This window comes from Rhinatrema bivittatum, chromosome 11 (genome assembly GCF_901001135.1).
Source record: "Rhinatrema bivittatum chromosome 11, aRhiBiv1.1, whole genome shotgun sequence".
Taxonomy (NCBI): domain Eukaryota; kingdom Metazoa; phylum Chordata; class Amphibia; order Gymnophiona; family Rhinatrematidae; genus Rhinatrema; species Rhinatrema bivittatum.
This window is the reverse complement of record NC_042625.1, coordinates 38,114,331-38,133,170: the sequence shown is the minus strand read 5'-3', so window position 1 is coordinate 38,133,170 and position 18,840 is coordinate 38,114,331. Positions and strand designations below refer to the sequence as shown.

The window sequence follows — 18,840 nt, the reverse complement described above, 5'->3', positions numbered from 1 at the left end:
CTCCAGAGCCAGGCCACTAGACAAAAGCGATCCGCCTGATCGAAAAATACCGGATCTTGCCGCAGCAGTTTGGGAGGCAACAGAGGCAAAGAGGACAGTCCGTCATGAGGTTCACCAGATCCACAAACCATGGTCTCCGGGGCCATTCTGGCGCTACGAGAATGACTAGCCCCTTGTGAAGTTCTATCCTTCTGAGTACTTTTCCCACCAGTCGCGAGGCCATGGTAGCACCAGAGCATCCACCCCTTCCGAGCAGTGCTCCCTTCTGCGGCTGACGAATCTGGGAGCCTTCACATTCCTCAGTGACCATTAGGTCCAAGTGGGGGGTTCCCCACTTGCGAACGACAATATCCATCACTTCGGACAACTCCCACTCTCCGGGGTCTAGGTGTTGACGACTTAGAACGTCGGCCTGAATATTCTCCTTCCCCGCAATGTGGGAGACTGCCAGCCGAGCCAGATGGCGCTCTGCCAAGGAGAACAGCTTGCTGGCTTCCAGGGCTACCAGACGACTCCTGGTGCCCCCCTGGCAACTGATGTAAGCTACTGTGTGGCATTGTCTGAGAGAACCAGAACCGCTTTGCGACGGATCAAAGACAGAAACGTCTTGAGCGCTAGGCGGACCGCTCGGGCTTCCAGGCGATTGATGTGCCATTGAGATTGAACCAGGAACCATTGTCCTTGGGTAGACTGATTCTGGCACACCGCTCCCCAGCTGGATAAGCTAGCGTCCATCATAACAATGATCCACTGGGGTGTTTCCAGGCTCATCCCCTTCAAGAGGTAAGCTAGTGAGAGCCACCACTGAATGCTGGAGATGGTAGAGTCTGAGAACGGTAAAGGCATCTGAAACTCCTCCGAGACCGGTTTCCAGTGGGACAGCAAAGCTTTCTGTAAAGGATGCATATGTGCGAAGGCCCATGGAACCAAATCTATAGTTGAAGCCATAGAGCCCAGGACCTGGAAGTAGTCCCAGGCCGTGGGCATGGAGAGAGATAACAAATGTTGTACCTGATCCATGAGCTTGAGCGCCCTGGCCTCGGGAAGCAAGACCTTGCCCACGTGTGTTGAAGTGTGCCCCTAAGAATTCCAGGACTTGAGAAGGCTTGAGGCAGCTCTTGGAGAAACTGACTATCCAACTGAGGGAGCTAAGAAACAACAAGTCTGACTGCAATCATGCAGAGTTTCTCCGATTTTGCCCGAATGAGCCAGTCATCCAGGTAAGGATGGATGAGTATGCCCTCCTGGCGGAGGAAGGCCACCACTACCACCATGACCTTGGTAAGTGTACATGGAGCGGTAACGAGACCGAACGGAAGCACTCAAAACTAGTAATGATGCCCCAGGATGTTGAAGCGGAGATACGTCTGATGCTCCAGGCAGATGGGGATATGAAGATAGGCCTCCATTAAATCCAGGGAAGCAAGGAATTCTCCGGTGCGAACTGCTGCCATCATCGCCCGCAGGGTTTCCATCCGAAAATGGGGGACCTTGAGCACCTTGACAACTCTTGAGGTCCAGGATTGGCCAAAAAGAGCAGTCCTTTTTGGGAACCACGAAGTAGATGGAATATTGGCCTGACCCCTGTTCCCTGTCGCCCAAACATCTAGTGCCAGAACTTCAAAGATCCTTTTGAGATGCAGTTCCAACTTACGATCCTGAAGATCCTTTAATGCAGTTGCTCCCACCACTGGGATGGTGGTTCGTTTGGTGACCGCGGACACTGATACGTCCACTTTGAGGACCTTGAGCATCTCTAGGCATTGGTCTGGTATGGGATAGAGCTTGTCCATCACCCTGCCTACCCAAAGGCCGGATTCGGGGGTTTCCCACTCTCGGAGCAGTAGCTGCATTAGCATGGGATGGAATGGAATGTATATGGGGGAGCTCTCAGTCCAGTCAGGACCAGGTCCACATTACCTGAAGCTGGGGTACTGGTGGATTCTTCAGGAGGGACATCTATCCCCAGTTCATCCAGGACAAAAGGAATGAGCAGCTCAAGCTCTTCATGCTGAAACAAATGAAAGACCCGCGGGTCGTCTCCCTTGACCGGTGGATTTTGAAGTAAAATATCTGTATCCGGGACGGGGTCTGGAGGATCCGGTACCCCCGGTACGGTCCTGACCCTAATAGTCCCTTGCACATCCAGGGGCTTAGGGCCCTCCTCTATAGACACCCGAGGAATCTTAGCAGGAGGGGGGTCCGGGAGGGATCTTTTTTTCAAGCTGGCAAGACAGGCCTTATGCATTAGCAGCACAAAATCCGTGGAGAAATGATGGGGGGGGGGGAAAAAAAACACACAGCGTGGTGAAGGTCAGGGAGGACACTGACTAAAAACAGGATCCCTTCCCCCCTCCGGTCCTGAATCTGTAGTGAGGTCTGTGGACAAAATGGCCACCATTCCCGCGGTTTTCAGGGACGGGGCCGGCCTGGCAGCATGTTTGGCGGCCCGACCACAGGTCGCTGATTTCGCTGCTGCTGAAGAGGGTCCCTCCCTGCCGGGCAGACAAAGGGAGAAAAGCCCTTCGCGAGAGAGCGGCAAAGCAGGCTCCCCGCATGCCAAACAAAATGAAGATCGTGGCATAACAACGGAGAAGGGGGGGGGGGGGGTGGAAGAGAAGCTGCTGCAGAGAAAAAACAAGCAGAATCAGCTGTGCCTGGCTGCAAGCAGGGAGAAGTCAGTACTGCTCTTCGCTCCTTCCCACAAGGCTGTTAGATTTCAGCTAATTATTTAAACTCTGGTAAGCAGAGCTGCTCCTGTTTGTTGGTTGTTTTTTTTTTTCCAATAAGTACAGAGGAATAACATCTCTGTTAAGAGACCCGAGGCATGAAACATCTCAGGGGGGGTCAAAGGGGGGAATGACTGGACCACCAGTATCACCCCAAGCCAGGCAATGGGTCACCGGGAAAGAAAGGGGTCCTAGGCTGAAGAATCAAGGGGGAAACCCCCCTAGGACCCTATAAGAGCAAGGAAACAGGCTTCTGTGCTTCCTGTCAGGAAAAACTTTATTTTTAAAAGATTGAAACTTAAGTAATAAATACTTGCTTGATCCTGAGAAAAAGAGAAAGAGGGAAGAACTTCCTCAGGGAACGAAAACAGCTAAATACTGGGAACCGCAGGTTCTACCACCTTCATCTGCTGGAGACAGAGAAATACTGAAGGGACGCAGGGGGAGCACTGTCCAGATATAGGATACCCTTCGAGTTTTTCTCTGTCTCCACCTGCTGGAAAGGAGGCTCAACCCACTGTCTGGACTGATCCGGGCATGTACAGGGAAACTGCACTCATTTTTAAATGAAAATTCAGTCTGTTTTCTTTTTCAGGAGGGGCAAGGGTTGTATAACGTTTCATCATTCTGCATACACAGGCTGTTTACTGAAGAAAAGTTAAGTTTTCGTTAGATTATAGGTGGCAAAACGTGTGTCAGACCATCAGCAAGAAACATGGCTTCAAATTTCGCTACAGAAAAGCTCCACTGTAGGCTGAAGCCCGTTACCATCCATCCGGTGCCTTTCCAGGGAGCAGGCAACAGCTCAGGCCGAGGGACCTGTAGGCTTGTGAGATGTGGAGCTCTGAAAAAAAAAAAAAAAGAAAAAAAAAAAAGGCAAGGTCCCTCAGCTTGCCTCTGGATGGCTCACGTCCAAGGGCCCAGCCAACGTGGAGACTGGCAAACAGGCTTAAATGGCTCTTAACACCCACTGGACAATTTCTACGTTTACGTCGTCTATGTTCTGAAAGAGAAGATTTCTCAATACAAGCACAAAGTTTGGCCCAGCGATTAATTAACAGAGGTTATCCATCTAAAACAATTCAAAAAGCTCTAAAACGAGCATCTAATGCCCAGCGTATATGGCTTCTTTTGGAAAAGATGATACATTACAGGATCCTGTATTGATTTTGTAGAAAATCTCAGAGTACAAATTAACTCAGATTGCTACAGTTATTCGTAAATACTGGCATATATTAAAAATTCATTCAATATTTACAGAATACCTAACCACTTACAGTTGGGGTAGAAACTTGAGGGACATTTTAACCCATTCCTTTTTATGATCGGAAGGTTGCCAGTTAATTTCACAAACATTTGGCCATTGGTCATGTCAGAACTGTTCCATGCGCACACAGACTACTGCTGGTCCTACACGGATTGATAAGCAAGGCAACATTCATAAAGCGAAAAGTGACACTAATTGCACATCCACGCATGTCATTTACCTTATTGTATGCCCGTGTAATAAATACTATGTGGGCCGGACTAAAAGATCCATACGGACCAGACTCACCGAACATCGCAGTTGCCTTAATACTAAGAAAATGCAGGCACCTTTAGTAGCACACTGTGTTGAAGAAAATCATACTTTTGTGGATTTGAAGTGGCGGGTCATTGAAAAAAATCTCAATGATGAGTAGGGGGGGGGGGGGGGGTGATCCACAAACCCTATTAAATCTACGTGAACAACGTTGGATTTTTCATTTGAATTGTGTTCATCCTGAGGGGCTTAATGCCACCATAGAATGGTACTCTGTTTTGTAAATCATTAATCATTCATGGATGCGGTCCCCCCACGTCATGAAACTAACTTACGTGGCGTCTTTACATTGGCTATTCAGCCCTTTAAAAATGGCGTTTAGGAGCTCCCTCTCCGGTCGGTCGAAGAAACATTACCGGAGGACGGGGAATAAACAACGCTGAACAGATACTATCGTTAGTACTGGTCCTGGTGCAGAAGGGTAAATATTTTCTCAGATTACAGATGAACTTATTCACGTATTATTTCTCATAGATGGCCCCATGAGGAAGGTGTTCCTCCAAAACACGGACCGTGTCAGGCAGCTTGTCAGAGATACCTCAAGACACCGAGTCACTGTTTCTTCACAAAAGCTAAGTAGCTGAAATGTTACAATGCAATTTGCGGAAATGATATATTTAAAAATGACCTTTGAAGTACGTTAAAGATACGGAGAAACTTCAAAAAAATTCTTATTTCCTCACAATGGTGTATTGACACGAATGGCAGAGAGAAAATATTTGAATGACCAATGATTATATGAAGTGCGGTAGTAGAGAATGTTATACGCTATCCTGCACAAAAACAGCACACAAAGGCTAAATGACTGTGTGAATTATGCACAACTAAAAGCCTAATATGAGGTCATTTAAATCACAAAAAGTTATTTTGAATCAAGTTTTTGGGAAAGTGTTTTGGTCTTCTATGATTACCTACTATTCTTGTGGCAAATACCTTGCTCCTAATTATTGAGAAGTTTGGATATTAGTATTCCTAGATATTATCAAACAGCTGCTAAACCAAATGGATTTAATCATTAACATCGAAAAAAACTGGAATTTCTACACTTAAAACGAAAGTCAAACACCAATAACACTCAAAAACAATCAGAAAATAGAACTAGCTGTAAAGGTACGGAGCCTTGGAGTAATGGACACAGAAATCAATCTAAAACAGCACATATCACTAAAGGTAAAAGAAGGCTATGCAAAACTCATGATTCTCAGGAAACTAAAACCCCTACTAACACCGGCAAACTTTAGGACAGTGCTCCAGGCACTAATTTTCTCAAGCACAGACTACTGTAATGCACTATTACTAGGACTTCCGAATACAACATTAAGATCACTTCAAATTCTACAAAACACCACAGCTAGAATACTAACTGGTAAAAGAAGGGACCATATCACTGAAACTCTAGCAGAATTACACTGGTTACCCATTGAACACAGAATACAATACAAAGCCCTATGTACAATACATGATGAAAAAGCAGACTGGCTGAACACAGCATTACGGGTACACCGTACCACACAGAAACCAGAGATCAGCTAATAAAGCACGCCTAACCATCCCCTCAGTCAGGACAGCGAGACTAACCCAAGTAAGAGAAAGGGCTCTATCCTTAGCAGGTCCCACACTCTGGAACACTATGCCACTAGAGATCAGAATACAAAGAGACCTCAAAACCTTTAAAAAAAAAAATAGTTTAAAAACCTGGCTTTTTAAACAAGCTTTCTACAAAGAGAGCGGAGAATAGAAAAGTACGCAGGCACAGGCAGAAGATCACCAGCACACAGCAATATACTCAACACGTGCATTGCAAAAGTTTGTTTGTTTATCTCCCAGTTAACTTTATAGAATTACACTGAGCATGGGAATTATACCTGTAAATAAGTAACTTACATGTATAAATGGCCAAGACTACCTCACCCTACAAATAAGTTGTATTATAACACGATGTAACTGAACCCTTTGGCACGTGTTAGAATGTACCACTGTACACATTCACCTACTTAATTTATGTGCCTAAATGTAAACCGTTCTGATGGTATATAACTTGACGGTATAGAAAAGATTTTAAATAAATAAAAACAAGCTTTCACTGATGTCATTTGTATTGTATGTTTTTCATTTTTATGAATGTTCTCCTGTAAGCTGCCTAGAGCCTCTGGCATTGGCAGCATATAACTAAATCAATAAAAAAAAACACAAAAAAAAATTACAGGAACAAAAATCGGTTTTAATTCCCTATGCTGCAAGCACGTATGACTGTATATTAACACATGTTCGAGTTTGTACTAGCTGCAAGCCTCAAGGGTTTACTGTCAAAGGCTAAGATTAAAAAAAAAAAAAAAAAAAGTGCTCTCATTTCAGGATGCTTGGGGACATTACTGTGTAGGACTCGTTCCTCCCACAATGAAAGTTCTCAAACACAGTCGACCCATTGGCCTGGCAGCGAGGCGTACGTACCCTTCCGAAGGGCTGATGGGGGGGGGTCTGAGAGAGGATGCACTTAGTCCAGAAGGGGAGGGGGGTTAGAGGATAATCCTGCCCAGAAGAGCCAGCCGCCCTAGTTTAGGAGAGGCACAGACGCGCTTAACCCCACTCTCCTGCCATGAAAAAGGCTTTTGATCCTTCTGTCAGCTTGGCTGCGAGAGTTAATGGAACAGAAACCAGTAAGGGGGGGGGGAATGAAGATTGATAATCTCTCTTCCTTTAAAAGGAACCAGGGTGGGGCTTCTGCCAATCAAACTGTGCTGGGTCCCCTAAGACTGAGTCAGCTCTGAACAGAAAATGTATTTATTGGGGTTTTTTTTTTTGTTAAACTTGGGGGAATGAAGGAGAAAAAAAAAAATAAGACACACCCCTACCATTTACACTGTTCCATGTTTTATTCCGCGGATTAGTAAACTCCTCTGTACTATGGTTAAGTCTTAAAGCTGATCAGTTTCTTCTGTACTACAGGCAAGCTCCATATCGTCCTCCAATACGACAGAAGTGGCATTCATGTCTAAGGAGAGAGCCAAGAAACTGCTGCTATATTTAATTGCAGATTACTGGAAGTGTTTACAATGCCCCCGACTGTCAGATCGGAGCTGCCGTGGGCCGGCTATTCATGGCCAAGGAACCAATCCAAAAACACATTGCAGCTGGGAGAGGTGGCGGCACAGGCTTCCCTGCATGCTCCGTGCACGAGCAGAGCAGCTGCTCTGAATGCAGCACAGGCTGCCCTGGGTTCTAAATACACCAGCGGCAACCCCACAGCAAAGTACTGAGAGACTGCCACCAGCCGAGCAGAGCAAGAAATCCATTCTCCAGGCCATAGTCCTGTGTCGGCCTTAAAAGGCAAAACCAAGATGCAGGAAGTTTCCCCAAATCTAAGGCAAGATTCTAGAATAATCAACAGCAACAAAAATAAAACCACAGAAAGCAACACATGCTAAGCTGAGCCGTCTTTTCTGTATTTTTCTGCCAAGAGCAAAGGACAGCTGCACAGCACCTCTTCTCAGAGTCAGCCTCGAACGGGGCAGCAGAGCTGAAGAAAAGTCAAATCCCTGAGCACTGGATGTGGCACTGCATATGGTGCAAGGTTTCGGCTCACGGTAACGCAGCAAGAGAAATCAAGTCAAGCCCTACAAGTTCTCCAATTCATACTGTAACCATCAAGCACGTGGCTCGTAAATCAAGATTGGCTCTTCTGAGTGACCAAGGCTCTGCTATATCCAAAAATGAGGAAGGAATAATGTAAGATGTGACAAACACTTCTCTGGAATGATTTAAGGACTCTTAAAAACACGGAGGAATATGTGACATTGAAATAAATTGAAATGAAGAAGGTCTAATGCTCCAAGAGATGCACATGTACAGCACAGGCAGCAGGAACATTTTTTTTTATTTTTTTATTTTTTTTTTTTTTACTGACAAGTCTGTCAGATTTTTCACCGTCACATTTTATACAGCGCTCGACTCCCTATGCAGAGAGCCACCTCCAAACTCCCGAGCAGAGCAGCCTTACAGAGCCTGAGTCCTCAGCACTGGAGACACCGGCTCTGTCTCTCTCATTGCGTGTTCGTTACCATTAATTATTTTTACAGTCATGTCTTTTTTTTTTTCCCCCACACCATGGGCAGTAGCTTCCTTTCAATGCCCTATCAATGGGTCCCAAGTCCAGCCTGAAGGGACCACGTGTCCAACACCCAGGCCATTCACGCTCCAAGACCATGCCACATGTGGCAGTCATGGCTAGTAGTGATGTTGGCACCAGTTCACAGGGGGCTCGAGTGTCGCCATCAGATGTAGGTGCTGAACGGCAAGAAACTTCCTTCCCTACACCAGTAGCTTAAAAGTTAAACAAAAATAAAACTAGATTCCTAGCTTCTGAATTTTCCATCCCAAGGACACACTCTCTATTCTTATCTTTAGGCCAATCACCAATACACTTGGTGAACGTTCACTAGGTCGTCACCATCACTAGCAGATAAGAAGAATACAAAGCAGATATTAGCCAAATCAGATTTATCCGTGTTTTGGCTTTACTGCTTCCTTTCAGTATGCCATTATCTTTTAGGGATGTCATGCTTTGTCAGGTCCTTGCATCAATATCACAACAAATTTAAATTTTACTGAACCACCAAACTTGGCTCCATACCATTTGGAATATTTTTTATTATCCCATAAAAGATAATAAATCAAAAATTAAATTTAGCACAATATCTTAGATCTTTTTTTCACTGCAACCCAAAACAGGTGAGAGTTACCCTAGGAATAAGCCAATTTCTGCCCCAAGGGGGATCTCTTAGAACCAACATATAAGTCTGTCTCTATTTATTCTCAAGGAAAGCTCTGGTACACTCCTGAATTGTTACAACTGAATTCTCATTAGGTGCTTTTGTGTTTGAACTATATATATTAAAAAAAAAAAAATCCACTCACCAACAACCCGATCTCCAGCTCGTATTCCCATTTTCCTCATGGCTGCAGCATACAAGGCAACATCCTGCCTTAGTTCTGCAAACGTCACTTTGGTGATCTCTTCTTTACCTTCCACTGGGACAGACAAGTGAGAGTGAGTGGGTAAAACAGAAAACCCAGATGAGATACCACACAGCACGGCAAAGACTCTTACAGAGAGCTGACAGGAGGCATTGGTAAATGATAAATTAGAACCTAAGTTAGCCCAACAAAAACAAACAGTCTTATTATACAAAATTGCTATTAATACACAGTATTGTTCACTGAAACAAAAACCCTAGTATGCATATATAGCTAGCTGCCAACCAAACACAAACTATGTTATTCTAGGATTCCTCAAATACCATGAAATGCCCAATCACAGTACGGTTCTGCCCAACTCTGCCAAGACTGTGTCCTCCCCTGCACTCAGTACATACCTCCCCCCCCCCCGCCCCAGCCTTTCAGTAGCCAGGCCCTAACAAGCCATACCCCACAGCATCCCATCCCCAGAAGCAAGGTCAGTATGAATTCTGGTTTCCCACGTGAAGGGCTCACCGCCAGGGTCTTTAAGTCACCCCCTCGATTTGCACTGTACAAGGAGAACCACTCCGTTTCCTCTTAGGAGATGAAAAGAATTCACCCATCCATCATTCTCACGGCACTAGATCACAATCCGCCTTAATTAAAAGTTTAGAAACAGCTATACCACAAAAAAATCTGCATAAAAGAGACCTGGAATCCAGAGGCATCAATGCAAAAGCCAAAACTTCCCACATGTTAAAATAAAATACTATACTGGAGTAGACAAACGTTAGTGTACTTTTCAGACATTCAAACATTACGAGATACTTACTTGCTGCATAAAGAGCAACTTTGTCATTTTCCTTGTGTTTCAAAAGGTTTTCTGCGTAGTTCATCCGACTCCCCTTAAACCATTCGGGGACATCAGCAATTCTCTTTGACCTGTCTACCACCTTCAGGAGCAACATCAAAAAGCCATGGAGAGAGAGAGAGAGAGAGAGAAAAGAAAAAAAGAGAGTTAACTTTTCATTACTACTAAAGAAAAATCAAATGTTATAGTCCAGTTCACTATACGGAGGCTGTCATTACTTCCATCACGCACTGCACTGAATGGAGACAACCTTGGCATTAAAATTCTGGGCATGCAGTTGGGATCGTCTTGACAGACAAGACAGTACGGCCCACAGAGATATCTCCACCCCAGCAGGCCGATATATTTAGAAGACTCAGGGATCACTTTTTTGTTAGGTTTTTCAAAATTTGGAGTACATGGCTCTCGGGATTTTTACAGCCATCGGTCCATACCACAGCGTAGTCTATACACACCTAATTCTCATGTTTCTAATACAGTATGTGCTCCAGTGTGAAAACGGGTGTGTATCTGCCTAATATCAGGAACACATGCCTACGGCAGGGGTGGCCAACTCCAGTCCACAAGAGCAACAAATAAGTCTGGTTTCCAGGATCTCTACAATGAACATGCATGAGAGATACCCATGAGTACGAGAGGCAGTATATGCAAATCTAGCTCATACGTATTCATTGAGATATCCTGAAAACTAGACCCGTGTGTGGCATGTCACCCTTGGCTTTTGGACTGAAGCAGCAACCAGCGATGCACTGGAAGAATGTCTCTGTCATTGGAACCAGAAGTGTAGAAATGTTATATATTCTGACAGTCCACTAAAATACCAATATTCGGTGTATATGCTTACACTATATGCCGCACAGAAAAAGTAAGACAGCTGAGGCTCATAATCAATACTAGTTCATCATGCCAACTTATTTTCACTCCAACTGAACATTCCAGTACAGAAGCCTCAGTGTAAAAAAATAAGTTAGTCAATGCAGAAGTCTAAAGTAAAATGACAAAACAAAAACAGGAAGTAGATCTCATTGATGTAACAGTGTCTCTGACCATGTTGATAAACACTGCAGATACGTGGCAAAACATCACATGACCAAATAAAAGAAGCTAATGGCAAGTCGAGACTAGAGAGGATGATCTACTGCTGGTTTAATCAATTTATCCATGTGGCAAGAATATTGAACTGATAGCTTAGAAAAATGCAAGACGACGACATTTGAGCTAACAGCTCGCCACATTTGCCCAACAATGAAGGGAAAAAAACAAAAACACACATCACCATGCAAGCAGGAAAAGTGACAATCCCAAGGACGAATAATCCTCCGCCCTTGGTTAGAGTGCTGTTCTTTATTGATCTCATCGACAATGCATGTTTATATCAATTCTGGAATTCTCCAAAGGAATGGAATCTAGAAGCAGACGGACTCACCTCATCGTACAGGCACGAGTATACCACACCGCTGAAACTCCAAAACTCTGCCCAAAATTCCGGGTAGAATTCCACCGACCACTGGTACAGGTCATTGTAGTTAGCTAAAACATGAAGGCGAACAGCCATTCAGTTTTCAGACTGATTTGTAATTTAAAAAATGTGACCCCACTCTGACAAGCCAAGCCCACATACTCACCAACTGCACAGAATTACATGGCTCAAAGTTTGCTATACAGCTTTGAGCATAAGGCAGTGCAAACGGGCACTCAGTTCAAACCAAGACATTCTCTCTATGGAGTTAGAAAGCACCAGGAGCTGTTGCTTGGCTGACCTGTGTTCCCTCTCTGCTAAGTTTATCTGCTGCTGTAACTTGCTTTGACTACCTCGGTAGTAAAGCTAATCAAGCATTTTTGTAACAAGTAAAACAAATACAGAGGCAGGTGATGGAAACTTTTTCTGACATTACCAATAGTTATATCTGAACACTTGAATACGTGGAAATAGAAGGTTAACAAAAAAATATGTACGGTATGTATGTAAGTCAGTACCTTTTTACTGGACTAATTTCTTCACCAGCTTTTGAGAGTGACACTGCATTCCCTCAGATCCAAATTAACTCTCAAAGCTAGTCAAGAAATTTATTAAAATTAGTGTAATAAAAGTGATCTTGTGTGTATAAAGAGAGTTGACATTTCCGCTAAAATCTCCAAGAATCTGGTTTTACAAGTCGGAGGCCACTGAATGCAATTCTTTGCGACAGAAAAAAAAAATGTTCAGAATGAGAGACTGCCAAACTGGTTTCATATGGCAACAGCCTCTAAAGCCAGGCTTACAGAGTGCAAACTCCTGCCCACTGCAAGCCATGCCAGGGATTATAGATACATGCAATGAACTGTCCAGCTATAAAATCGTTAGCTGGGCAGCCTTGAAATGAAACCTGGCCAAAAATCAAAGGGAATCAAGGATGAGATTTAGCACAAACAGGTACATTACAGCCCACAAAATCACAATTCTGTCTTGTAAATTGCATACAGTAGAGGCAGTGCATGCAAATCTACCTTATGCATATTCATTATGGATATTCTGAAAACCAGCCTTGCTTGTGGCACTCCAGGACCGGAGTTGCCCATCCCTGCTCTAGATACTCAGTGGAGACGTGGCCTAGTGGTTAGAGCAATGGGCTGAGTGTCAGCATTCAAATCCTGCTTCTCCCACTGATGGTCCTTGTATCCTTGAGCAAGTCACTTCACCCTCTCTCTTTCTTTTGGGTAGGGAACTATGGTACCTGACCTGTAAAGTGCCTTGAACATGGGGTTAGAAAGGCGAATAGTTAAAAATAAACATGCCCCAAAGTTTACAGAATGTATCTTCATGGGTCAATCAAAATTCTCAAGCGACTCTTCTGAAGGATCAGGCCACAGCGAGATACACAAACTGACTGCTTTGGGCAGTCAAAATATTTTTCTAGTCCAATCAACAAGAAACAAAACACATGTTCTGTATAGCATTTAAACAAACATTCAGCTCCAAACAAACCCTGCCTACCAAGCATTTAGCATCCAATGCAGGATATCCTTCACCTTTCCACTTTTGTTTTTTTTAAATTAAATATGGTGTGAGCCAGGTGAGCTCCTTAATCTCCAAGTCACAAACAAACAGGCCGATGCAATAAAGTGCGCCCAGCCTAATGAGCAGTCGGATGCACATCCATAACCCCCGATGCACTAAGGGGATCAGCGCATCCAGACAAAGGCATAGCTAATAGCGCTCATCACATGTAAATGCCATGTAGATGAGGCTGTCAGATATTACCCCGTAATGCAAAAAATCCCTGTGCACCCGAGGCGCAATTTTTAACCCATAAAATTTGACGCCTGCCCCGGAGCAGGCATAAAGTCTTCCCGCACATCAAGGGCTCAACTTAAAAAAAAAAACAAAAAACCTGCTTTTCTATGGTTAGTATCATCGCAATACTAAGTAGGAAGAACCACAGAATACAGCACCATGCAAAACTAAAAAAAAAAAAAAAAAAAAGTCTTGACGTAAAAGAAAAAAAGGTTTCGGGGCACTCAACATACGTACTCCGGGGCCGTGTGTATTGTGCCAGTAAAAGAGCCGCTGCAGGACAACATGGACGCTTGTAAACTGAGCATCTGCTTTCCTAACCCGCGCCCAGCCACGTTCACGCCAGGAGAGACGGGGTGTCAGCATGGCCATTTGGCTAGGGCCTACAATGTTCAAGGGGCCTACTTTTGTTGGGCAAAATTAAAAAAAAAAAAAAAAAAGCTAAATATATCTATTTCTAACATGTATAAATAAAAATTTAAATTGTAATTGAAGAATTTGTAAACAGTTGTGATGGCAAAACTGAACAACAGTATATAAAACTCGATAAATAAATAAATAATAAAATTTGCTAACAAATAAAGCTCATAAAGCCTTCTTAAATAAAAATTATTTGAGAAATTTAGAAAACTATTTCTCTTATTAAGTATCAAATCAGAACCTTACATAGGGGCCTACTTTTCTTAGCTGGCACGGGCCTAATTCCGGCTCTGGCCACATCTCCTGGGCACCCTATGCCATGGACACACAATTTATCCCTTGCATGTCCTTTTTAGCTCCGCAGCTTATTTGCTTATTGCATCGGATGCTCAGGAGAGGCGAAAGTGGTCTGCAATGGCCTGTAAGATGGCTATGTGGCCTTAGCAGACCATCGATATAAGGTACATTTACCCAGAATGACGGGCAGTCTTTACAGTGAGATGGAGAAGTTGCAATAAGCCTGTAAAAGTTGATTTTACTAAAATGTTAGAGAATTAGTTCAGCTACTGTTTTGGAGATACCTAAGAGGCCCGAACAGGTCTTACATGAGCAGAACCACATAGCTCGCAGTATTTCTCCAACAGAAGTCTCTGCTCATGTTCTAATCCTGCTTCCAGTAGGCAACCGCTCCCGACTAACTATAATATTAATATTTGGATTTTCTCTCCTCTTTTCAAATAATGCTTAAAGCATTAATAGTACTCAGGTTCAGTAAGTCCCTACCTAAAGAGCTTGCAATCTAAGTGGGTATCTGAGGGAATGGGAGATAAAATGGCCTGCCCAAGGTGTATGCCAGGGGGGGAAGCAGGATTTAAGCCCTGGCTCTCAGCCCCTCCTTGTCTCAAAGTCACTTCTATTGCCCGGAAGTGAAGGGTTGGATAGAGAACACAGAATTAGGAAGCCCCAAAAACCCACATTCAGATCCCACAACCACCACCAGGACTACTCATTGTGAGCTCTAATTTCTTTGTTCTCAGGCTAAGTATGTATTTGATATCCATGGGATGCATTTTGGACATTGTAAATGTAAAATATTAACCCCCTTCCTCTGAAATCCTCACCGACTTGAACCCTGAATTTACCTAAAAATAAGACTGCTCATTTTCTTCATAGCTAGGGATCTCCTTTTACAATATTAAAGATATCAATAATGAGAAAAGTTTACTCAGTTGAAAAAGACAGCTGTGAATGTGTTTATTGTTATGTATTATGGTATTCATGCGCTCAGCAATCTATTTTGGAAAAGCAGTCTATTAATTAAATAAAACTCAAATTGCTCAGCCAGTGACTATAATATCAGTACAACCAGTAGGTGGGTAGTACGGGCTCCTCGGGAAAATGATTTGCAGGCCATGACAGCACCATTAACCAGCCCCCAGGCACCATCACCCAGGGCTCATGTCTTACCTCCACTCTCCCATCATCCTGGGCCTCAACTCGACTAAGATTGCTCACCACCAGCCCTTATACACCCCACGCTCAGACTCCCACTCACTCTAACCCCCATTCTTTCTACCCTCTTCCCCCATTCACCATCACCCAGGGATCACCTCTCATGGCCACTCTCCCCATCATTCACTCTGGGTCCCACCTCTTCCAAGTCTGCTCATCACAAGCCTTAATACACCCCACACTCAGCCCTCCCTTCCTTGTATCTTATGGTGCCCCACTCACCCAAGCTCAGCCCGAAGTTGCAGTTCACGGTAGCCTTAAACTTGTCCATCTGCGTGTTTCTCTTCGAGTCCGGATACCAGAGCACCTTGGACTCCATGATGGCCTCGGGGTCCGTAGACATGGCTGGGGGATCAGGAACGGCGCTGGTACTCTGCCTCGCCTGGTAGCAGGAACTGACCTCGCCTCTCCAGTGCCGCCGGAGCCAGCAAGCAGCAGCAGCTATAAGCCGAACCCCTCCCCGCGAAGGCTCTCCGACGTATCCCTCCTCCAGGAAAAAGAGTGCGCTTTATCCCGACCCTGGCACCGTCCCCGGGTGGGGCTACGGGCAACCGATAGCAAAAAGCAGACTTGCTGAGACATCGACAGTCCCTTTGTTTCTGGGGGTGGGGCGGCGGTGGAGGAAAAGCAGAGGGATGGAACTACGGAAAGAGGGCGTTCAGCGGGGGTCTGCACCTGCGGGACGGGGAGATCTCAGCTGCAGGGCACCCGAAAAGACCCAGCGCTGGGCTGGGGACCGCAGCCAACTGCAGATCGCCCACTTCATTCCCGCTGCTAAAGCAGCCCCTCCACTCTGATCAGGGGTACCAATGTGCTCCTCCCGCCCCCAAGCAAAACCCCGGAACTTTCATCTGCAGGGCTAGCCAGAGCCCCCACCCCTTCCATTCTTAGAGATTGCAGGCAGGGCTTTACTGAACATCTTCCGCCTGCTGTCTGGGCAGTCTGCCTGCCTCGGAGAGTGACCCCCAGGTCATCTTCATGCTCCACCAGCAAAGTCCCTTGGCAAGGAGCCCCTACCAGTTGCACCCTCTTGCCACCCCTCCCTCTCGCCTCAGGCAAAGTTATATTTTGACTGGAAGATTTGTGCATTGCACATTCCCCAGGGACAGATAAAACCGTCCTGAAAGTCAGTTGCAAACTTTATTCCAAGTAAGACAGCTTGCCAGATCATCTTACCTTCCCCTTTGTGTTCTAAGCAAAGAAGCCAGTAAGCGTTGGCAGATATAAAAAAAAAAATCATTATCCGGGCTTTCCCATATTCCTCCAATGTAAACATCGGTGGCCAGGATGCAGATATTTGAAAGCCATCACCATATGCTTAAGTAAAAGGGAGTCAGGACGTGCTACCGGATCTCAGGACCTATTTAGGGGCTGCTTTTTCCTATGAGCAAAAGAGACAGAGGTCCATAACTCAAGACCCTTAATGCAGTATCTTTAAAAAAAAAAAATCTGGCAGGTTCAAAGGATCAAACCCGGCGTAGTCGGCCGGCTTGAGAGATCTCACGGCCGTGAAAAGGGGGCCCAGACACAAAAGGGGGCCCTGGACCCATAAAATTAAAGCAGGCCTGGCTATATGGATTACAAACAGCTTAAGGAGGGTCGAGAAAAGGGGAGTTTAAAAGTGAGGCCTCCACCATGGATTCCACAAGATTTTAAGCGTAAGAAATAAATTATATTTAATACCCCCCCCCCTCCATGCCCTGAATAAGACTACAAAAAAATCTACTACTATTGTCAATAACTCTCCCTTAGTAACATCTATAATTTTGTTGAGGACTTTAGTAGGAAGGCTGCAGGAGAAGCTAAGACTATAGCAGCGGGCAACAATCAAGTTAAAGCCAAAATATGTTTCTAGTCTGCCAGTATCCCTTTAAGTGAGACATTGAGGGGTTGCCACCTATTCTTTCTACAATGGAATCTGCAAATGATTATTATTTTTACAGATGCTTTAAAGCTCGCGGTTGGGCCCATCGCCCAGTGAGGTTCAGGAGGCAGGGCATTAACAACTTTCCTTCCTCCTCTCCCATTTTGAACATTAAATAATACACACCAACCGTACCTGAAACCCAAAGCTTGTAAAACATTTGGATATAAATAACATTTCCTCGGGTAAGTTCCCGTTTTAAACTGTTGTTGGGCAACCTAGACGTCCCTGAAAATGTTAGAACTCTGCTTCATCTATTTCCTAATAATGCGCGTTTCTAATTTGCTACTTGCAAAAATCATCTGATGATGGATCGCCTGATTCAGATAAAGGAGGACGGGCCCTGGCTCCTTAACCTGAGAGGCGGGGACCGTACCCATCTGCTAGTTTACAGAAAAACGAGATATTCGGCGCTCTAGCCCTCGTTGCCGGGGAGGGTGTTTGTTGGAGCAGATCCTGTTGGGTATAATTTGATCCGGCACAGTTGTAAAAAGCTACTCGCTGCCTAAAGGAGAAATGCAACGTGGAACAGGGCGTGATGAAGGGGGAAAACGCGCTAATTGTGCACAAGCCTTCACACCCCGCACTTGTTGACATTTCTCCGTCTGCTGGTTAGAGTTTCCCTCCGCCAGGCAGCAGGAGCGGATTGATATCCTGCTAGTGACGCACCACCCTCATACTGCCTGTGATTGGCCGGACAGACTGCTAGCTCCACATCAGCCCAGAGCCCCCGGCGGCGAGGTTTAGCGCAAAGCGAGCTGTCAGGTGAGCGGGCCAATTGGAAAGCAGAGGCCGGCCAGGCGTCGATGGAGGCGTGCCCAATCGGTGAGAAGGATGTCGTTCCGGCAGTAGGAATGGCTCCTGCCAGGCTCTAACGAAGCCGAGTACTTTCATGGCAAGCACGCTGAAAGTCCCTGGCTGAATTGTGCGGATCAACGTGCACCGTATAACTGACCACACAAAGGAAAAGTTATTCACAATAGAGGTGCAATGTAAGAAACTGTAGCCAACTTATTTATGAGGTTGTACATTTTGATTCAGTGCCCTTCAAATAGAGCATGAACTGTAGCTGAAGAATAAAAGAGAAAAATGTATATTAGGCCGAATGTAAACCTTTTAGGGGAGCTTTGCATAAGTGTGGTCACCGATTCGACAGTATATCTCACATACACACACAAATTTGATTTAGCCCAGTCCGTTATTGAGTGACATCCCACGCGCCCAAAATGCTACCTCTGCGTCCACCGTCTTCACTAACCCTGCCTGACAATTGAACCAAGACCGCCAGCTCCAAGCTCTACTTCCTTGGTCCTCAAATCAACACTATGAAAAGCTATGCAGAGGGCACGGCCTTGCAGCAGGACCTAGGAATGGTACTGTACACAGCCTCCGTCGGGCTAGGAGTTGCAGCCATTCCACAATAACATCTAATAGCCAGACTCAAGGCTAACACTCGCTCAATTCTGGAAGGTGGCACCATGCCTAACTCCTCAGGCGCTGCAGTGAAAATGCACCTAAGACAATTGCGATGGGAGGGGATATAAGATAAAGGAAAATGCCTAGCTGGTATGT

The 18,840-nt window shown here is 45.1% G+C and overlaps 1 protein-coding gene across 1 annotated transcript in view; it reads right to left on the bottom strand.

The window, feature by feature from the left end:
- The window catches only part of AACS (acetoacetyl-CoA synthetase), an 81,326-nt gene extending 65,211 nt beyond the window's left edge, over positions 1 to 16,115 (bottom strand). The window contains exons 1-4 of the mRNA XM_029570940.1: positions 15,567 to 16,115; positions 11,565 to 11,668; positions 10,100 to 10,220; positions 9,226 to 9,339 (exon numbers count right to left, since the gene is read on the bottom strand). Of these exons, the coding sequence (XP_029426800.1) occupies positions 9,226 to 9,339; positions 10,100 to 10,220; positions 11,565 to 11,668; positions 15,567 to 15,687 (460 nt within the window). The 5' untranslated portion in view covers positions 15,688 to 16,115. The remainder of the gene's footprint in view (positions 1 to 9,225; positions 9,340 to 10,099; positions 10,221 to 11,564; positions 11,669 to 15,566) is intronic.
- Between the last annotated feature and the right edge of the window lie 2,725 nt (positions 16,116 to 18,840).